This window comes from Eptatretus burgeri, chromosome 6 (assembly GCF_056783735.1).
Source record: "Eptatretus burgeri isolate ZD-2024b chromosome 6, Ebu_testis_v1, whole genome shotgun sequence".
NCBI lineage: Eukaryota > Metazoa > Chordata > Myxini > Myxiniformes > Myxinidae > Eptatretus > Eptatretus burgeri.
In genome coordinates this window covers 66,595,177-66,618,134 of record NC_140966.1, presented here as the reverse complement: position 1 = coordinate 66,618,134, position 22,958 = coordinate 66,595,177, and the positions used below count along the sequence as shown (strand labels likewise).

At 49.0% G+C, this 22,958-nt stretch overlaps 1 protein-coding gene across 14 annotated transcripts in view; it reads right to left on the bottom strand.

The window, feature by feature from the left end:
- STIL (STIL centriolar assembly protein) overlaps window positions 1-22,958 on the bottom strand; it is a 256,784-nt gene that overhangs the window by 88,201 nt on the left and 145,625 nt on the right. Inside the window, exon 1 of one of the 14 annotated variants that reach the window (XM_085885494.1) lies at window positions 3,111-3,267. The exons of 10 other annotated variants lie outside the window; for them this stretch is intronic. In XM_085885494.1, coding sequence (XP_085741620.1) covers window positions 3,111-3,115 — 5 coding nt within the window. In that variant the 5' untranslated portion in view covers window positions 3,116-3,267. 3 more of the 14 variants (XM_085885495.1, XM_085885496.1, XM_085885497.1) reach the window with 3 other exon arrangements.

Sequence of the window (22,958 nt, the reverse complement as noted above, 5' to 3'; positions counted from 1 at the left end):
GAGCGTGCCGGTGATGTTGCTTGGTTGTTAAGTTTGCTTCCAATCAATAAGTATGCCGACGTTCATTGGATGAGGAAGAAGACGTCCCAGCACCTTGGACCACTTCCGGAAGAGGTATATTTTTATTTAAATGTCTGCTAATTGTTTTTTTTATATTTTAATTATATGCATGTGCACTTCACTATAGTTTTCCTTCATCAAAAAAGAAATATATATATATATATATATATATATATATATATATATATATATATATATATATATATATATATATATATATATATATATATATGGTAATATCATCGGTAACAAGCAGAGCATAATACCTGACGTGGCGATGTTACGGATGCATCAACCCCACCCAATAGCTTCGATCTCCGTCGCACTTTTCAGGAACGCATCCTCACTGTAAACCAGGGCATGATAGTCCTCCGGTTCATGCGCTTGTTCCGGGTTCTCTCCACTTCCTGACCGCTGTCTCAACACCGGTTCTGATCCCTTCGAAGTTCCTGACAAATTCCTCGTCCCAATCAGTTTCCGTTTCCAGCTGCAATCCCGGCCTAGCCCTCGATCCGTTTCTGGCTCCAGTCCCAGATTGTATTCTTGCTTTTGGATAACTATAGACTTTTTGCTTGGGAGACGTGGGCAATGGCAGCAGCTTTGGCAATACCCACCAAGGCCAGGTGGGGAAACTGTAGGTTTTCCAGACTGGGAGGCATGAAATCCCCAATCCCCCTGCTTGCTGTTTCCATTTATCTTCTCCCATGTTTATTCATCAAACCAGGAATCGATTATTGTTACTTTGATGACAACCCATCCAAGTGTTGACCTTTCTGCCACAGAATGTACACGGGAGGAAGAACAGGACTCAAATCGTTGCACAGGCCCTTTATTACCTCCGCCACCGAAGGTGAAGGACGTTATGTTTTCACGCCCTTTCTGTCCGTTTGTGTGCAGGATATCTCAAAAAAAAAGTTGTGCACGGAAGAAATTTTGTGGACAGGTTAGTTGTGTTGCAAGGACGAACTGATTCGATTGCGGTGAAGATCCAAATCCGGATCTGGATACGAGAGTTATTTAATTTTCAAAGCGATTCTTAACCATTGAAACATAGGGCAAAAGCTATATAATAGCACGATATCTCAAAAAGTTGTGGACGGATTCGGATAAAACTTGGTGGACACGCTGTGTGTGTGGCAAAAAACGAATTGGTTCGATTTTGGTGAAGATCCAAATCCGGATCTGGATACGATAATTATTTAATTTTCAAAGTGATTCTTCACCATTGAGAGATCAGACCAAAAACGATATAGTTCTGTGTAGCACGAAATTTCAAAAATGTATTGGGCCCGATATGTTCTCGTGGATCAGACATTGCGCGGCGGAGGTAAGCGCTCTACCGAGTGCCGTCGTAGTTGTTGATGAAATTCCTATTCCGCTCGTCCAGGCATCAACCAAATGAATATGCCGATATTTCCAAGATGACCTTCAAAAGCGGATGTAGACGGCATCCTTCGGCGCTGAAGGTCTTTCCTTGGCCAATCTGAACTTCTGACAACCTAAAAGGTCTCCATTCACAGCTTGGAGGACTGCTCTCCCATACTGGGCTGTCAAGATCATTGGAATCTCTCACTATGAAGCATAGTCTCTCGAGTCTAGACCCATCACCTTCACATTGCGGAAAGGTCGGTGGTCTCTGTCTTATCGCCTTTCTGGTCTTGTACCCTTTGCTCTTTGACTCCCAGGTTTCTGCAGGGCAAACACGGTCCACCATAAACGCCATTCTGGTGAAGCTCCCAAAATCCAGAATCAATGCTCACCCTTCACTCATTTGTTCCTCTTTTTATAGCTCCTCCACAAGCCTTGACTTTCTACAGAAAAAAAAAAAGTAAATGTTCATTGCCTTGAATGAATTTAAATGAGTGCAAAACGTATAAACTTTATTTATTTTTTTAATTTGTGAAAATAAATGCTGGGCAAGTGAACGGCGGTAGAGACGAGACAACCGGCGGAGTGCTCCGGCACCCAGCGTCTTCGAATGAAAGCCCAGCGAATGCAGCCTTTCACCAACCTCCAGATACAGTGTATTCCTGGTGGTGCATGGTGGTGGTCGTATGGCAGCTTAGCTGCTGGGGTAGCTATCATTTCTTGAAGCGCGACTGTGCAGCTGATGCAGTGCCCCTCCACCGGTACACACACTGGAACTGGTACTCATTTCGCCGTCCTCGGAAGGATGACAGGCTGAGTCAACCCCCTGGTGTATCAATTCAGCGGCCGACGAGGCTTGAACTCAGGACCCTCGGATCCCAAGCCGCCACCCGAACCACCGAGCCAACAACAGGCCTACTGGTGGTGCATGCCTGCAGACTTCAAACATTTAAATAAATCAAATGAAGATCGAGTCAGCAGCACGAGCTCTCCATTTACCTGCAGTCCAAGCTCAGTCCCTCTCTTCGCCTTGGAAACGAGGCTCCAGCCACTGACTGTTTACACACATTTGCAAAGTGTTTTTTGTTGCAGATTCACACACACACACACACACACACACACACACACACACACACACACACACACACACACACACACACACACACACACACACACACACAAACACACAAACACACAAACACACAAACACACAAACACACACATAATATCGGGGGTCATGGAAGAGCGAGGAGACTGCTCAGGGTAATAAGGAACGGACAAAACGGACACAACAACAACAACAAAGGGAATGAACGAGCAGGAAAAGATGTCACGTGACGGGGGAGCACAGCAACCTCCAAGTTCGAGGGATGGGGGTTAAGTGGGGTTAACCGGGGATATAAAAGATCAAAGTTAAACGATAAACGACCATTTGCGGTTGTTAAAGCGGCGCTCGCTTCCTATTTTATCCCATTACAATCATACAACTCGATTATCCAGAACAAAATGAGGCACAAGACGCTCGTGCTCGACGAGGAGGCTGCAGAGTCGTGCAGCAGCTGCTCACGGGAAGCGCCCATGTTGTCTGGCCTGGAAACCGATCAAAAGTAACAGCTACCAAGTCGTCGTCACCGATAAAACCGACGCAAAATGAGAGCGCACCGACAATAACACCGAGTTACCTCATGGTACGTCACTCACACCTCCCATTCAACGAGCAATTGGTTTCGATTCAGTTGAGAAGGGGCGGAAAAAATTTAAACAACAACTGGCGCGTCAGGCGCGACACGGCGTCACTTCGCGCCGTTTGTGCCATTAACCAATCACCAAACGCACTGAGAAAAACCGTCCAATCAGCGCCCGTCATTTCGCGGTGCCGTCGATGAACCAATCCTCGCCAACAATACTACGTCCAAATCCAACCAATCCTCGCTTACAAGAGTGATTGCGCTTTCCAACCAATCGCCGTTTAGCTCTCTCTCTCCACACGAAGGAAGTTGTTATTATTTGTCCAACATCCATTATTGTTATAAAATGAGGCATTTTTATTTGTTCTTGATGCATCAGGTACAGAAGCCACTTATTTGTATTAATTATCTTAACCGATTTGATTTCAACGCGTCATAAATTGCTCCTATGAGGACAGATGACTGTCCTTGCTCTCCAAACGGTCTGCCAATGGAATCCAAGACCGACTCCACTCTTGGATTCCTGGCTCCATCCACTCTCGTGTGGCTCTCAACTTGACCATTTAATGTCGTCTCCATGTCAAGGTTCGAGTACCCACGTCCCACCCACAAGGCAGGCACTGTTCTCAGCCCCATATTATTCCTAATATTCATCAATTATTTCACTGACTAGAAAATCCTCTTTATCTCTCTGTGATGGTTCCCTCCTCCACTCTCTCTGTGATGGTTCCTTCCTCCACTCTCTCTGTGATGGTTCCCTCCTCCACTCTCTCTGTGATGGTTCCCTCCTCCACTCTCTCTGTGATGGTTCCCTCCTCCACTCTCTCTGTGATGGTTCCCTCCTCCACTCTCTCTGTGATGGTTCCCTCCTCCACTCCCTCTGTGATGGCTCCTTCCTCCACTCTCTCTGTGATGGTTCCCTCCTCCACTCTCTCTGTGATGGTTCCCTCCTCCACTCTCTCTGTGATGGTTCCCTCCTCCACTCTCTCTGTGAAGGTTCCCTCCTCCACTCTCTCTGTGAAGGTTCCCTCCTCCACTCTCTCTGTGATGGCTCCTTCCTCCACTCTCTCTGTGATGGTTCCCTCCTCCACTCTCTCTGTGAAGGTTCCCTCCTCCACTCTCTCTGTGATGGCTCCTTCCTCCACTCTCTCTGTGATGGTTCCCTCCTCCACTCTCTCTGTGATGGTTCCCTCCTCCACTCTCTCTGTGATGGTTCCCTCCTCCACTCTCTCTGTGATGGTTCCCTCCTCCACTCTCTCTGTCATGGCTCCTTCCTCCCCTCTCTCTGTGATGGTTCCCTCCTCCACTCTCTCTGTGAAGGTTCCCTCCTCCACTCTCTCTGTGATGGCTCCTTCCTCCACTCTCTCTGTGATGGTTCCCTCCTCCACTCTCTCTGTGATGGTTCCCTCCTCCACTCTCTCTGTGATGGTTCCCTCCTCCACTCTCTCTGCTGATGACTCCCTCCTCCACTCTCTCTGCTGATGGTTCCCTCCTCCACTCTCTCTGCTGATGGTTCCCTCCTCCACTCTCTCTGTGATGGTTCCCTCCTCCATTCTCTCTGTGATGGTTCCCTCCTCCACTCTCTCTGCTGATGACTCCCTCCTCCACTCTCTCTGTGATGGTTCCCTCCTCCACTCTCTCTGTGAAGGTTCCCTCCTCCACTCTCTCTGTGATGGTTCCCTCCTCCACTCTCTCTGTGATGGTTCCCTCCTCCATTCTCTCTGCTGATGACTCCCTCCTCCATTCTCTCTGTGATGGTTCCCTCCTCCATTCTCTCTGCTGATGACTCCGTCCTCCATTCTCTCTGCTGATGACTCCCTCCTCCACTCTCTCTGCTGATGACTCCCTCCTCCACTCTCTCTGTGATGGTTCCCTCCTCCACTCTCTCTGTGAAGGTTCCCTCCTCCACTCTCTCTGTGATGGTTCCCTCCTCCACTCTCTCTGTGATGGTTCCCTCCTCCACTCTCTCTGTGATGGTTCCATCCTCCACTCTCTCTGTGATGGTTCCCTCCTCCACTCTCTCTGTGATGGTTCCCTCCTCCACTCTCTCTGTGATGGTTCCATCCTCCACTCTCTCTGTGATGGTTCCCTCCTCCACTCTCTCTGTGATGGTTCCCTCCTCCACTCCCTCTGTGATGGCTCCTTCCTCCACTCTCTCTGTGATGGTTCCCTCCTCCACTCTCTCTGTGATGGTTCCCTCCTCCACTCTCTCTGTGATGGTTCCCTCCTCCACTCTCTCTGTGATGGTTCCCTCCTCCACTCTCTCTGTGATGGTTCCCTCCTCCACTCTCTCTGTGATGGCTCCTTCCTCCACTCTCTCTGTGATGGTTCCCTCCTCCACTCTCTCTGTGATGGTTCCCTCCTCCACTCTCTCTGTGATGGTTCCCTCCTCCACTCTCTCTGTGATGGCTCCTTCCTCCACTCTCTCTGTGATGGTTCCCTCCTCCACTCTCTCTGTGATGGTTCCCTCCTCCACTCTCTCTGTGATGGTTCCCTCCTCCACTCTCTCTGTGAAGGTTCCCTCCTCCACTCTCTCTGTGATGGCTCCTTCCTCCACTCTCTCTGTGATGGTTCCCTCCTCCACTCTCTCTGTGATGGTTCCCTCCTCCACTCTCTCTGTGATGGTTCCCTCCTCCACTCTCTCTGTGAAGGTTCCCTCCTCCACTCTCTCTGTGATGGCTCCTTCCTCCACTCTCTCTGTGATGGTTCCCTCCTCCACTCTCTCTGTGATGGTTCCCTCCTCCACTCTCTCTGTGATGGTTCCCTCCTCCACTCTCTCTGTGAATGGTTCCCTCCTCCACTCTCTCTGTGATGGTTCCCTCCTCCATTCTTTCTTTGATGGTTCCCTCCTCCACTCTCTCTGTGATGGTTCTCTCCTCCACTCTCTCTGTGATGGTTCCCTCCTCCACTCTCTCTGTGAAGGTTCCTTCCTCCACTCTCTCTGTGATGGTTCCCTCCTCCACTCTCTCTGTGAATGGTTCCCTCCTCCACTCTCTCTGTGATGGTTCCCTCCTCCACTCTCTCTGTGATGGTTCCCTCCTCCACTCTCTCTGTGATGGTTCCCTCCTCCACTCTCTCTGTGAAGGTTCCCTCCTCCACTCTCTCTGTGATGGTTCCCTCCTCCACTCTCTCTGTGATGGTTCCCTCCTCCACTCTCTCTGTGATGGTTCCCTTCCTCCACTCTCTCTGTGATGGTTCCCTCCTCCACTCTCTCTGTGATGGTTCCCTCCTCCACTCTCTCTGTGATGGTTCCCTCCTCCACTCTCTCTGTGAAGGTTCCCTCCTCCACTCTCTCTGTGATGGCCTCCACTCTCCACTCTCTCTGTGAAGGTTCCCTCCTCCACTCTCTCTGTGATGGCTCCTTCCTCCACTCTCTCTGTGATGGTTCCCTCCTCCACTCTCTCTGTGATGGTTCCCTCCTCCACTCTCTCTGTGATGGTTCCCTCCTCCACTCTCTCTGCTGATGACTCCCTCCTCCACTCTCTCTGTGATGGTTCCCTCCTCCATTCTCTCTGTGATGGTTCCCTCCTCCATTCTCTCTGCTGATGACTCCCTCCTCCATTCTCTCTGCTGATGACTCCCTCCTCCACTCTCTCTGCTGATGACTCCCTCCTCCACTCTCTCTGTGATGGTTCCCTCCTCCATTCTCTCTGTGATGGTTCCCTCCTCCACTCTCTCTGCTGATGACTCCCTCCTCCACTCTCTCTGTGATGGTTCCCTCCTCCACTCTCTCTGTGAAGGTTCCCTCCTCCACTCTCTCTGTGATGGTTCCCTCCTCCACTCTCTCTGTGATGGTTCCCTCCTCCATTCTCTCTGCTGATGGACTCCCTCCTCCATTCTCTCTGTGATGGTTCCCTCCTCCATTCTCTCTGCTGATGACTCCGTCCTCCATTCTCTCTGCTGATGACTCCCTCCTCCACTCTCTCTGCTGATGACTCCCTCCTCCACTCTCTCTGTGATGGTTCCCTCCTCCACTCTCTCTGTGAAGGTTCCCTCCTCCACTCTCTCTGTGATGGTTCCCTCCTCCACTCTCTCTGTGATGGTTCCCTCCTCCACTCTCTCTGCTGATGGCTCACTCCTCCACTCTCTCTGCTGATGGCTCCCTCCTCCACTCTCTCTGCTGATGGCTCCCTCCTCCACTCTCTCTGCTGATGGCTCCTTCCTCCACTCTCTCTGCTGATGCCTCCCTCCTCCACTCTCTCTGCTGATGGCTCACTCCTCCACTCTCTCTGCTGATGGCTCCCTCCTCCACTCTCTCTGTGATGGTTCCCTCCTCCACTCTCTCTGTGATGGTTCCCTCCTCCACTCTCTCTGCTGATGGCTCACTCCTCCACTCTCTCTGCTGCTGGCTCCCTCCCCCACTCTCTCTGTGATGGGTCGCTCCTCCACTCTCTCTGTGATGGTTCCCTCCTCCACTCTCTCTGTGGAGGTTCCCTCCGCCACCCTCTCTGTGAAGGTTCCCTCCTCCACTCTCTCTGTGATGGTTCCTTCCTCCACTCTCTCTGTGATGGTTCCCTCCTCCACTCTCTCTGTGATGGTTCCCTCCTCCACTCTCTCTGTGATGGTTCCCTCCTCCACTCTCTCTGTGATGGTTCCCTCCTCCACTCTCTCTGTGATGATTCCCTCCTCCACTCTCTCTGTGCTGGTTCCCTCCTCCACTCTCTCTGTGATGGTCCCCTCCTCCACTCTCTCTGTGATGGTTCCATCCTCCACTCTCTCTGTGATGGTTCCCTCCTCCACTCTCTCTGTGATGGTTCCCTCCTCCACTCTCTCTGTGATGGTTCCCTCCTCCACTCTCTCTGTGATGGTTCCCTCCTCCACTCTCTCTGTGATGGTTCCCTCCTCCACTCTCTCTGTGATGGTTCCCTCCTCCACTCTCTCTGGGATGGTTCCGTCCGCCAGTCTCTCTGTGATGGTGCCCGCCTCCACTCTCTCTGTGGTGGTTCCCTCCTCCACTGTCTCTGTGATGGATACCTCCTCCACTCTCTCTGTGAGGGTTCCCTCCTCCACTCTCTCTGTGATGGTTCCCTCCTCCACTCTCTCTGTGATGGTTCCCTCCTCCACTCTCTCTGTGATGGTTCCCTCCTCCACTCTCTCTGTGATGGTTCCCTCCTCCACTCTCTCTGTGATGGTTCCCTCCTCCACTCTCTCTGTGAAGGTTCCCTCCTCCACTCTCTCTGTGATGGTTCCTCCTCCACTCTCTCTGTGATGGTTCCCTCCTCCACTCTCTCTGTGATGGTTCCCTCCTCCACTCTCTCTGTGACTCTCTCTGTGATGGCTCCTTCCTCCACTCTCTCTGTGATGGTTCCCTCCTCCACTCTCTCTGTGATGGTTCCCTCCTCCACTCTCTCTGTGATGGTTCCCTCCTCCACTCTCTCTGTGAAGGTTCCCTCCTCCACTCTCTCTGTGATGGCTCCTTCCTCCACTCTCTCTGTGATGGTTCCCTCCTCCACTCTCTCTGTGATGGTTCCCTCCTCCACTCTCTCTGTGATGGTTCCCTCCTCCATTCTCTCTGTGATGGTTCCCTCCTCCACTCTCTCTGTGATGGTTCCCTCCTCCACTCTCTCTGTGATGGTTCCCTCCTCCACTCTCTCTGCTGATGACTCCCTCCTCCACTCTCTCTGTGATGGTTCCCTCCTCCATTCTCTCTGTGATGGTTCCCTCCTCCATTCTCTCTGCTGATGACTCCCTCCTCCATTCTCTCTGCTGATGACTCCCTCCTCCACTCTCTCTGCTGATGACTCCCTCCTCCACTCTCTCTGTGATGGTTCCCTCCTCCATTCTCTCTGTGATGGTTCCCTCCTCCACTCTCTCTGCTGATGACTCCCTCCTCCACTCTCTCTGTGATGGTTCCCTCCTCCACTCTCTCTGTGAAGGTTCCCTCCTCCACTCTCTCTGTGATGGTTCCCTCCTCCACTCTCTCTGTGATGGTTCCCTCCTCCATTCTCTCTGCTGATGACTCCCTCCTCCATTCTCTCTGTGATGGTTCCCTCCTCCATTCTCTCTGCTGATGACTCCGTCCTCCATTCTCTCTGCTGATGACTCCCTCCTCCACTCTCTCTGCTGATGACTCCCTCCTCCACTCTCTCTGTGATGGTTCCCTCCTCCACTCTCTCTGTGAAGGTTCCCTCCTCCACTCTCTCTGTGATGGTTCCCTCCTCCACTCTCTCTGTGATGGTTCCCTCCTCCACTCTCTCTGCTGATGACTCCCTCCTCCATTCTCTCTGCTGATGACTCCCTCCTCCACTCTCTCTGCTGATGGCTCCCTCCTCCACTCTCTCTGCTGATGGCTCCCTCCTCCACTCTCTCTGCTGATGGCTCCTTCCTCCACTCTCTCTGCTGATGACTCCCTCCTCCATTCTCTCTGCTGATGACTCCCTCCTCCACTCTCTCTGCTGATGGTTCCCTCCTCCACTCTCTCTGTGAAGGTTCCCTCCTCCACTCTCTCTGTGATGGCTCCTTCCTCCACTCTCTCTGTGAAGGTTCCCTCCTCCACTCTCTCTGTGAAGGTTCCCTCCTCCACTCTCTCTGTGATGGCTCCTTCCTCCACTCTCTCTGTGATGGTTCCCTCCTCCACTCTCTCTGTGATGGTTCCCTCCTCCACTCTCTCTGTGATGGTTCCCTCCTCCACTCTCTCTGTGATGGTTCCCTCCTCCACTCTCTCTGTGAAGGTTCCTTCCTCCACTCTCTCTGTGATGGTTCCCTCCTCCACTCTCTCTGTGATGGTTCCCTCCTCCACTCTCTCTGTGATGGTTCCCTCCTCCATTCTCTCTGTGATGGTTCCCTCCTCCACTCTCTCTGTGATGGTTCCCTCCTCCACTCTCTCTGTGATGGTTCCCTCCTCCACTCTCTCTGTGATGGTTCCCTCCTCCACTCTCTCTGTGATGGTTCCCTCCTCCACTCTCTCTGTGATGGTTCCCTCCTCCACTCTCTCTGTGATGGTTCCCTCCTCCACTCTCTCTGTGATGGTTCCCTCCTCCACTCTCTCTGTGATGGTTCCCTCCTCCACTCTCTCTGTGATGGTTCCCTCCTCCACTCTCTCTGTGATGGTTCCCTCCTCCATTCTCTCTGTGATGGTTCCCTCCTCCACTCTCTCTGTGATGGTTCCCTCCTCCACTCTCTCTGTGATGGTTCCCTCCTCCACTCTCTCTGTGATGGTTCCCTCCTCCACTCTCTCTGTGATGGTTCCCTCCTCCACTCTCTCTGTGATGGTTCCCTCCTCCACTCTCTCTGTGATGGTTCCCTCCTCCACTCTCTCTGTGATGGTTCCCTCCTCCACTCTCTCTGTGATGGTTCCCTCCTCCACTCTCTCTGTGATGGTTCCCTCCTCCACTCTCTCTGTGATGGTTCCCTCCTCCACTCTCTCTGTGATGGCTCCTTCCTCCACTCTCTCTGTGATGGTTCCCTCCTCCACTCTCTCTGTGATGGTTCCCTCCTCCACTCTCTCTGTGATGGTTCCCTCCTCCACTCTCTCTGTGATGGTTCCCTCCTCCACTCTCTCTGTGAAGGTTCCCTCCTCCACTCTCTCTGTGATGGCTCCTTCCTCCACTCTCTCTGTGATGGTTCCCTCCTCCACTCTCTCTGTGATGGTTCCCTCCTCCACTCTCTCTGTGATGGTTCCCTCCTCCACTCTCTCTGTGATGGTTCCCTCCTCCACTCTCTCTGTGATGGTTCCCTCCTCCACTCTCTCTGTGATGGTTCCCTCCTCCACTCTCTCTGCTGATGACTCCCTCCTCCACTCTCTCTGTGATGGTTCCCTCCTCCATTCTCTCTGTGATGGTTCCCTCCTCCATTCTCTCTGCTGATGACTCCCTCCTCCATTCTCTCTGCTGATGACTCCCTCCTCCACTCTCTCTGCTGATGACTCCCTCCTCCACTCTCTCTGTGATGGTTCCCTCCTCCATTCTCTCTGTGATGGTTCCCTCCTCCACTCTCTCTGCTGATGACTCCCTCCTCCACTCTCTCTGTGATGGTTCCCTCCTCCACTCTCTCTGTGAAGGTTCCCTCCTCCACTCTCTCTGTGATGGTTCCCTCCTCCACTCTCTCTGTGATGGTTCCCTCCTCCACTCTCTCTGCTGTTGACTCCCTACTCCACTCTCTCTGTGATGGTTCCCTCCTCCATTCTCTCTGCTGATGGTTCCCTCCTCCACTCTCTCTGTGATGGTTCCCTCCTCCACTCTGTGTGTGATGGTTCCCTCCTCCACTCTCTCTGTGAAGGTTCCCTCCTCCACTCTCTCTGTGATGGTTCCCTCCTCCACTCTCTCTGTGATGGTTCCCTCCTCCATTCTCTCTGCTGATGACTCCCTCCTCCACTCTCTCTGCTGATGACTCCCTCCTCCACTCTCTCTGTGATGGTTCCCTCCTCCACTCTCTCTGTGAAGGTTCCCTCCTCCACTCTCTCTGTGATGGTTCCCTCCTCCACTCTCTCTGTGATGGTTCCCTCCTCCACTCTCTCTGCTGATGACTCCCTCCTCCATTCTCTCTGCTGATGACTCCCTCCTCCACTCTCTCTGCTGATGGCTCCCTCCTCCACTCTCTCTGCTGATGGCTCCCTCCTCCACTCTCTCTGCTGATGGCTCCCTCCTCCACTCTCTCTGCTGATGGCTCCTTCCTCCACTCTCTCTGCTGATGACTCCCTCCTCCATTCTCTCTGCTGATGACTCCCTCCTCCACTCTCTCTGCTGATGGTTCCCTCCTCCACTCTCTCTGCTGATGGTTCCCTCCTCCACTCTCTCTGCTGATGGTTCCCTCCTCCATTCTCTCTGCTGATGACTCCCTCCTCCATTCTCTCTGCTGATGGCTCCTTCCTCCACTCTCTCTGCTGATGGTTCCCTCCTCCACTCTCTCTGCTGATGCCTCCCTCCTCCACTCTCTCTGCTGATGCCTCCCTCCTCCACTCTCTCTGCTGATGGTTCCCTCCTCCACTCTCTCTGCTGATGGTTCCCTCCTCCACTCTCTCTGTGATGGTTCCCTCCTCCACTCTCTCTGCTGATGGTTCCCTCCTCCACTCTCTCTGCTGATGGTTCCCTCCTCCATTCTCTCTGCTGATGACTCCCTCCTCCATTCTCTCTGCTGATGGCTCCTTCCTCCACTCTCTCTGCTGATGGCTCCTTCCTCCACTCTCTCTGCTGATGGCTCCCTCCTCCACTCTCTCTGCTGATGGCTCCCTCCTCCACTCTCTCTGCTGATGGCTCCTTCCTCCACTCTCTCTGCTGATGCCTCCCTCCTCCACTCTCTCTGCTGATGGCTCACTCCTCCACTCTCTCTGCTGATGGCTCCCTCCTCCACTCTCTCTGCCCGTGACGTCTCTCATCCTTTTGACAGATAGGCAGCATCCTCTCCCCCCTCGCCTCTCCCTCTCTTCCCCTCCCCTCGCCTCTCCCTCTCTTCCCTCCCCTCGCCTCTCCCCCTCCCCTAGCCTCTCCCCTCCCCTCCCCTCGCCTCTTCCCTCCCCTCACCCCTTCCCCTCTCCCCCTTCCCCTCTCCCCCCTTCCCCTCTCCCCCCTCGCCTCTCCCCCTCTCTCCTCTCCCTCTCTTCCCCTCTCCCCTCCCCTCTCCATCTTCCCCCTCCCCTCCCCCTCTCTATCCCCCACCCCTCTCTACCTTCCCCCCCTCCCCTCTCCCCCCTCTTCAGGCCTTGACAAAATCACAAACTGCTCAAACATTTGCAATATGTCTTTCAATTCTGAGAAATGATCTCTCTCATCCCACAAATCCTCCCATCGACTTTCTCAACAACCCTCTCGAGGAGGTTTAGAAACTAGAACTCTTGGGTCCCAGTCTCAATCATCATCATCTCTCTTGGGAAAACCACATTTCATAACTCGCCACCAAAACCAGTCTCATTCTCCCTCCGAAGACCCCGATTCTCTTTAATTATTTATTGAATGTCATAAACAAACTTTGGTACCTCAAGGGTGATGAACGTTGTGGTAAAGTTTCATCAAAATTCGATATGTGGTTTCACAGAGGAAGTTGAAAGTATTTGTGGACTGACTGACTGACTGACTGATTAACTGACGGACAGATGAACTGACTGACGGAGCATGGATTGATTGCTTGATTAACTGATGGACAGATGGACTGACTGATTAACTGACTGATTAACTGACGGACAGATGGACTGACTGATGGATGGATGGATTGACTGCTTGATTAACTGATGGACAGACTGATTGACTGACGGACAGACTGACTGATTAACTGTAGGACAGATGGACTGACTGACGGATGGACGGACAGACTGACTGCTTGATTAACTGTAGGACAGATGGAGTGACTGACGGATAGATGACGCGCCATCCCATAAGCTTCCCAGAACTACGTTCCAGGTGAACTAAATATACAACCTCAACTCCACACCAGAAATCGTACACCTCACAGACAACAATACAACCTGAAACACAACACCAAAAGCAACAGACACAGTCTCCAAAAAGCAACAGACACAGAACCACAGTTCACCTAATGTGTCTGTTCCCCACTGTTTTGTCCCTTCTCCCAATCATCAGCAAGGTGATGGAATCCATCATCGCCTCAGATATGAAATCCTTCCTCTTCTCCAATGGCTTGATTTCCAATCATCAATTTGGTTTCAGACCAGGTCACTCTACCCTGGATATGCTGCTTCTGCTCTCCCATCAATGGATGGAGGTCCTCAATGCCAGACAGGAAATCTGAGCCGTATCCCTGGACATATCACGTGCTTTTGACACAGTCTGGCACCCTGCCCTACTCACCAAACTCTCTTCCCATGGTATTCAAGGCCATCTCCACTCATGGCTCGCAGACTTCCTCTCCTGTCGCAGTCAACGTGTGGCCCTAAATGGAGTTCTTTCATCCCCTCTTCCTGTGCAGGCTGGAGTTCCTCAAGGTAGCGTTCTGGGCCCTGTTCTTTTTCTGGTTTTCATCAATGATCTCTCGGACTCTCTGGAAAATCCTCTATTTCTCTTTGCCGACTACTCCACCCTCTGCCGTACCATCTGTCATCCCTCAGACCGGCAAGCAGCAGCTTCTTCACTCACTGCAGATCTGGATAAAATCACAAACTGGTCCAACACGTGGAACATGTCTTTCAATCCAGACAAATCTCACACTCTCACTATGTCTCTTCGAAAGGACCGTTTACAAAACCCCCCATCCACTTTCTCAACAATCCTCTGGAAGAAGTCTTTTCTTTCAAGCTTCTAGGTCTCACTATCTGCCATGACCTTTCCTGGGAAAGTCACATTTCCAACCTTGCCTCAAAAGCCAGTCGCCGACTGGGAATCCTCCGTCGTGCTAAGTCCTTCCTCGGCCCTCTTGAGCTCCTGACCACTTACAAAGCTTTTGTCCGTAGCCTGATGGAGTACTGCTCTCCCCTCTGGGCTGGTGCTCCTGCCTCCCACCTTTCTCGGCTTCACGCTGTCGAAACCAGGGCATTTAAGATCATCGGCATCTCCCGCAATGAAGCTGAGTCTTTGGGCCTCTCACTCAATCACCGCAGGTTGGTCGGTGGTCTTTCTGTCTTCTACCGACTCCTCTCCAGCCTTGCCCCCCCTGCTCTCTCTGCGATTTGTCCCCACCACATTTCCACAGGGCGCTCAAGGTCCGCCAACAACCCCTTCTGGTAAAACTACCAAAATCACGAATCACTGCTCATCTTCACTCTTTCATTCCTCTTTTTTCCCGCCTTTGGAATAAACTTCCTCACTCTATTCTTTCCCATTCTTCCCTCCAGGCTTTCAAAACAGCTGTTCACCACCACCTCTTATCTTCCCCCATCGAAATCCTCGATCTTTTCTACCCCCGATAATCCACCCAAGCCCACTTCCTTCATTTCTCCTACTTTCCTTCCTGAAAGTCCCTGAAATGTCCATCTTCTCTTCGCCATGTTCCCCGTCCCATCCCCATCCCTCTCCCTTCCACAGTTCACCTAATGTGTCTGTTCCCCACTGTTTTGTCCCTTCCACTCCCGCCCCTCTTGTCTCATGCCTCCTTGCTGTGAGTTGTGTGTTAGCTCTCATACGAGCCTCGACCAAGGTATACAAAAAAAAAGAAAAAAAAAAGAAAGGATTCAAACACTAAACACAGGAATCAACAACAAAATGTGAAAAGAACCCACAAAACTCGCACTCCTTTCTACACGCACGAGACCACTCAACCAATGGACGACTGGAGTCGATTTGAGTATAAATTCTGAATTTGTTCAGGGCACTGGAGATAACTCACCTCCTCCAACTAATGCTGTTTTCATAAGATATATCATGGCATCTTTAGCACCCACCAGATAATGCTCGGAGATGAGACACCCAGCTTAACATCCACTTGAGGGATGGCATACACATTGATGTATCAACCTGCCTGTAAAACAGCAATCGGATCATTTTATTGTTGTGTCCTCAGTAATCAACCTCAGACTACATCTCAAAGATTAGTGTGCTACATCTGCATCGTCCATCATATGTATAAAAAAACCAATATATGGGCTGACAGGATGGCAGAGAGGTACACACACTCACCTCGAGGCTGTCGAGCCTGGGTTTGAATCCCGAACCAGCTATAAACTGTCATCCTAGTGCTTCACGGGCAGGGTGATCCATCAATGGTATGTGCCGTCCCTCGGATGCACGTTAAACAGGTGGATGTTAAAGTTCCCACGGAAGAAGAGTAGGTGAGATATCTCCGGCACCATGACTAAATAACAAATTCTTGCCCTAACCAGCAGAGGGCACTGCATCAGTGGCACTGCTGTGCTCTCAGCCAGTGATGCTCCTTGCAGTCTTGTGCTGCGTACCAACGAAGAAGAAGGACAATGAGTGCCCTCAGAAATTTAATTTACATTCATTACTCCACTTTTTTTTAAAACAAAAATCCAGAACAAACTAGGTCACTCGGTAGAGCCCACACCTCCACCAGGATCATTAGTTTACGTTTTGTATCTCACTGATGGGCCGGATCTGGATTCAGACCTGAACTAAAATTTAACCAACTCATCTATCAAGTTTCGTCTGAATCCGTCGAAAACTTTTTGAGATATTTTGTTCACAAACACACAGACAGACAGATAGACAGGGGTGAAAACATCACCTCCATCCAACTTTGGTGGCGGAGGTAATGACAACATTGTGCAAAGTTTGACAAGCTCTGCACACAACTCGGTGATCAAACTAACTTGAAATTCTGGCCCAGTAAATGACGAGGAAGAAGTCATTGTCACATTGTCAATGAAAACCCAGCTGCCCCCCCCCCCCCCATTGAGCTTCAGGGAGTGGTAATGTGCTAGCCCTTCCTTGTCTGTCATACATGTAACACCAGTGTACCCTTTGTGGTTGATTTAAACGTCATCAAAGGAACTTGGGATGGGATGCAGCGAAATGCCCCTGAGAAAAGGCAATGGCACCCGCACAGAAGCACGAATGGCGCAGATGTGGAAGATCCACTCGTTTGAGATGATGCGCCCAACTGCCAGTTGATTCAAGCAACGTGCACAACAGCCAGAGATAGTTGCTGCTGGGACTTGGAACAATGTGGCTGCACTGCTCCTGGAATGAATTAGCTCACTTTCCAGGATGGCCGACCCATTGCGAGAAGTCCCACATCGTTTCTGCATTCCAACTTGCTCGGCGTTCTCTGTGTGAGGGTTGTGTACGCATTGTGCTTGTATGGCAGCCAATATGTATAACTCAAATAACTGATATAAGTTTGTATAATTCATATGAAGGGACTGAGAGTTGCGGTTGCAGTGATAGCTGTTGCAGGCAACACTTAAGTAGTGCATTTGGCATGTACTCGGGCCCCGGCACACTACGAGGGACCGAAGGACACTCGGTAGAGCGCTGACCTCCGCTACGCAATGCCTGATCCACGAGAACATATTATCAGGCCCAATACATTTTTGAAATACCATGCCATAGATCGTTTTTGGCCCGATCTCTCAATGGTGAAGAATCACTTTAAAAATTAAATAATACTCGTATCCAGATCCGGATTCGGGTTTTCACCAAAATTGAATCATTTCTTCCTTGTCACACACCCAATGTGTCTGCAAAATTTCATTCGCATCCGTGCACAACTTTTTGAGATATCCTGCACACAAACAAAACAGACAGGGGTGAAAACAGAACCTCCTTCAACCTTCTGTGGTGGAGGTAATAATTTCATGTGTTTGTGTGTTTGTACGTTACTCTTCCACGGCTGAACTGTAGCACCGAGGACCCAAATTGTGGGTGAAGATACTGCTGAATCTGGCTAAGGCTATAAGCGACCACACGTTGACATTGAAGTCCTTTTTGTGGCCACCAAAGATCGCTGTATAGTGTATACTGGGATGTGAGGTCAGGCAGTGCTGCCATCGGCCTGCAGGCAAAAAGTAACCACCGTGAGGCCAATAACTCATAGTGGGGCAGATAACAGCAATTTTTGAGAGGAATCGTGCAAATGATGATACAAGCATCAAATTTGGCACATTTGTTCTCCAGGGGATTCTAATCAAATCTGCCTGATTGGCCATTTGAAAATCCAAATTTTGAAAAATTAGGATTTTCAAATGGTCAATCGGGCAGATTTGATCAGAAAGCCCTGCAGAACAAATGTGACAAATTTGATGCTTGTATCATAATTTGCACGATTTTTCTACTATCTACTATACTAAATGGCTTTTCAATGTCCAACAAGTCCTGAAGCCACCACCAGGAAAAGTTCACCCAGCCACGTAGCACTGGGCACCTCCCACCCTGAGTATTGCATTAAAATTATATAATAAACTCTTTATTTCAACATAAATTTCCAACACTCCAAAATGCTGATCAACAGATCCACACCAGAAAGACGGTGGTCGGTGATATGTCCCTTCTCCCTTACTTTTCACTTTGCTCAACCGTCACCAAAATCATTTTCTTTCTCCCTTTGGCTGTGGCAGAGTCTTAAAATGATGTCGTCGTAATTCAAAGGCACATTCCGTCATGTTGGATGAAATGATGATGCGGTACATCCAAATAGAGTTGCTTTCATGTCAAGATCTGAGAAGGATGTGGACTCAACATATTGCTGAAATCCTTCAGCAAAATCTACCGGGAGACCGTGCGGGTATCTCTGACGCTGACTCGGGAACTTGAACTCCATCAGATGAAAAATTCGCCGTGACACTCAACCTTTTGTCAAGATCGACGTACGCTGCGATCCGATGCTCCAATACAATCTTCAGTTTATCAATGATCATCATGAAGGTATGAACTGAGAATGCCTCTTTATCGCTGAATGTCCAAAACTGCAGTAGGTTCACTCACGCCGGTCGTCACCTGAACTTCTTCACTGGATTTATTAGGGGAGAAAAAAAAGGTCCTCAGAGATGGTACACCTTTCAGTGGCACATATTGCCTTTGCCATCCTAGCCCGGCTTACTTTACTCTTTGTCAGCCTTCTTTCTTCGACATACTATACTGGTCGATCAATCAATGACGCACAAAGTCTTGACAAAGAATGAGATTCCAAGTTTTGAGGGCAGAAAAATATCTGGGTCTCAGGCTTTAACCTGTCGACCTCTGCCAGCGAAGGTGGACGGAGGTTATATTTTCACCCCTGTCTGTCTGTCTGTCTGTCTGCCTACCTTTGAGCAAGATATCTCAAAAGGTTATGGACAAATTTGGATGAAATTTGGTGGACAGGTTGGGTGTGTGACAAAGACAAATTGATTCGATTTTGGTGAAGCTATAATTTTTTAAGTGATTCTTCACCATTGAGTGATGGGGCCAAAAACGATATATAGCACGATATCTCAAAAACGTTGTGGACGGATTATGACAAAACTTGATGGATGAGTTGGTTACGTGATAAGACCAAGCCAATTAGATTTTGGTTCAGATCCAGATCCAGATCTGACTTATCAGTAGGATACAAAATGTAAACTGTTCAGCCTGACGAAGCTACGTGCTCTTCCGAATACCGTTCCAGTTAGCCTATACCTAGGTTAATCCAGCCCTGCATGTACGAGATGGACAATGTCATTCCTGGATTGTCAGGATAGTCTTGACTCTTGAGGTCTTTGAAGAAAAATAAATCATGTTAAAGAGTTCAGAAGTTATTTTCACTAAAAGTTATGCGATGCTGGCAATGAATAATTGTGAAAAAGTAGTAAATTTAAAGGATAAAAGTTCCTTGTGAAGTCTTTCTTCCTTCTCCGTTTCATTGTTGATTTTATTACAGCTTGTGGTGACACCGTGTGAATAGTTTTTCAGAAATGTACTTCCTTTCATATCTTGGGCACATCTTGCAAATGTTTAACGATCACAACAGGCACTCTTATACATAACCACATATGTTCAGGTTGTTTACAGTTCATAAGCTCAAGATGATCACTGATTTTTGTTGACCGATGAACGCTGAGCTATAAATTTTCAGTGGTCTTTGGGTAGGAGGTGACAAGAGAAGATGAGCAAGAGCACCAGGCCTTGTCCTTGGCCTTACCCTTCATGTTTGGGTAATTGACTTTGCCGCAACATTCATCGACTTAAAAGTGAATTCGATTCTGATGTGGTCTTGCATTTATATCACTTTTTGTATGCAAGGACGATACGTATTAAGTAGGATCGCTTTATGGTATGCTCTTCCTTCGCCGTACCGTTTTTGATTTTCGTGGTGATAAAGCGATTATTATGAATAAGGCCTTGTATTACTATCAACGGACACTCCACAAGCGGTGGATACAAATTACTGGTCTATTGTCAATGAAACCAAACTCCATGGTGTATTGGTGAGAGTATCCACTCTGATTCTGGGAGGTTGGCGGTTCAAACCCTACCCGAGTCATACCAAAGACTGTAAAAATGGTTCCTTGCTTGACGCTCAGCATTTAAAAGGATCGAGCAAGGACAAACAATGCTGGGAAGGCAATGGCAAACTACCCAGTATAAACCTCGTCAAGAAACTGCTTCGACAGCACCAACACTGTATGGAGTATGGTATCTCAAAATCAAATCAAATTGTCAATTACTTCATTCAAAGTGACATTTGCACTTTCATTCATAAAATCCTTCACTTCATGATATAACTTTAACCAGTAGGCCAAATGATCCTCCCCAGACACAGAAAGCTACCAGACTGAGCTTGCAGAAGTGTTTGGAAGTGGAAATTAGAAACCTACTGAATTATTTTTATTGGTGATACTCTCCATAAAAGGTCAGAAACTATAACTACATCTTAAAGTTTACCAAAGAGTGACAACACATCAGTGGGCAACACAATTCAGTAGTTGATGCCCCGAATGTCTCGAGTGCCATCAATTTGACACCATCATGCTAAGCCCAGAGAGGAGGTGAGGAAATGCATGTTAACTGACAGATAGTTCTCTCAATCTGAGCAAAGTACCACTCCCTTCTTCGAATGACACCATTACTTGTGACACATCCACCAGCAAACCTCGTCCTCATGTCCCCATTCAGTTTTGTCGTGCTGTGTTTGATGCCTTACACTAGTTATCCCACCCTGGCATCAAGGATACACAACATTTAGTGATTTAGCATTTTGTTTGGCCTTGTGTCAACAGAGATGTCAGGAACTGGTCCAGAAGTTGTCTTCACTCTCAGTGGGCAAAAGTACACTGCCACACTGTGACAAAAGACAACCCAAAATAATCCAACCCAAAACAAAACTTTGACAAAACTTCAAGAGGTAGTTTTGCCATACCTGATGCACGATTCGACCATGTTCACATTGACATAGGTGGACCACTACCATCTTCAGGTGGAAATACTTACCTGCTCACATGTTACCTTCGGTGGTCGGAAGCCATTCCCAGAGCAATACATGTTGATAGAAACAGTCGCCAAAGCATTTGTTCCCAGGTTGATAGCTATGTTTGGCACCTCATCCACTATCACCACTGGTAGAGGATGACAGTTTGAGGTGATACTCTTCAAGGCTCTCACTGACCGACTGGGGAGTAAAGGCACTAGAATGACGGCTTACCATCCATCTGCTAATGGCCTCGTCAAGCGTTTCCACAATCATGCTCGGGAATAGATATAAGTATGAGGCAGGGCTTCTATGAGCCTCGACAGACTCATGCTGATACCAACAGCTTCACAGAGATATCGCAACCTTTTCCTTCCAATCTACAACCTGCAATGCCTACTTCGACCTCGCCTACCTGTATACTCATATACTTCCCCACGGATTTCCGTACCTCAAGTAAGGATAGCACATTCGGGCAGGCACGTCCATTGGCCCAAGAGGCTTCTGCAAGTTTTGGATGAAGGCAAAGGCATTACTTTTACCCTAGGAAGTAATGAATTTTTCATTAGACTATTCAGATATGCACCTATTATTATTGATGTTCGATCATTGATCTAGGGGGGAGCTTGATGTTATGACTCATTGTAAATAGTTTCTCGGAAATGTACTTCCTTTCACATCCTTAGCAAATCTTGCAAATGTGAAACGATTATAACAGGCACTCATTATTATTTTTTGGTTCACGAGTCAGTAAGTGACCACTATTTGGTTCACGAGTCAGTAAGTGACCACTATTTGGTTCACCAGTCAGTAAGTGACCACTATTTGGTTCACAACTCAGTAAGTGACCACTATATTCGTTATGGGTGTGTGTCTGTCTGTCTGTCCCGAGCATAGCTCCGTGGGCTTAATCCGATCCTGATAAAATTTGGGTGGGGGGTTTGTATCATAATCTAGTTGTGTTTTCCTGAGAATGGGCGTGGTGCGCCCATTATGGGCGGAGCCACGCCCAAAAAACATGTGTTTTTAGGGGGTAGCCAGTTTCAAGTTACATCTTCTCCGAGGGGGTTTGTCGAATCTGGCAGAGGTTTCGGTATTTGGTTAGCCCAATGGCATCTGCATAGCCCCATGGAGCTCGATTTTTCATTTTCGTCCCAAGGTCAAGGTCACAAGGTCATGAACTTAGAAAATGTCAAAAAAATCAATAAATTGGGCATCGAGCTCCTAGGGTTTTCAACTGTTTCGAATGAAAGTTGGTATGCAAGTCGTGCTCTTCGAGTACTACAACTTTCATCATTTACGTTTTTCCCGATTCCCGCCAGTTTGCCCGTGGCGTCCCATCAAAGGTCAAAAAATAAAAAAGGCGAACCGTGTACATTGCTCGTGAACCATCGCCGTCTCTAGACTTGTTAGTATTATTTTTTAATACAACCGTGCATGTTCGGGTTGTTATTATCATTCATATTCTCAAGGGGATTGTATGATGTTTGTTGACAATCAGCGCTGAGCTATAAATTTTCAGTTGCCCATTGGGTGCAGGAAGTGACAGGAAACGAGAGAGCGTCAGGCCTTAACCTTCGTTTTTGGTTTTTGATGATTCAGGCTCTGACTTTTTCGTGACATCTATCGACTTGGATGTGAACTTTCTTCTAATTTAGCCTCTCGTTTATATCACTTTTTTTTCCATTCAAGAACGATATGTAGGATAGGTTTATCTTGTACTCTTCCTACGTCATGGTGGTTTTGATTTCTGCGAAGTGAGAAAAGTGATTGCGACGAAGGCCTTTTATTACGATGTATGGACATGAGACTAGTGGCACATACAAGTTATTGAAGTATGTTGTCAGTGACTTCATTCAAAGTGACATTTGGACTTCCATTCGCATCACGATATACGTTTAACAAGTCCAGGCCAAGCCATCTTCTACAGGTCAGGGAAGCTACCAGCCTCAGCTTGGAGATACATTCGGTAAGTGGAAATTGGAAACCCACTGATTTCCCTTCAAGCTCTTCCATTGACCTCACTTTTTATCGTCTTGGATCATGAAAGAGTGAGGTGACAGAGTGAAAGGCAACATACTGACAGTGGAGCCACTGTTGGACACGACAACCAAGGGGATGGATGAACAGGAA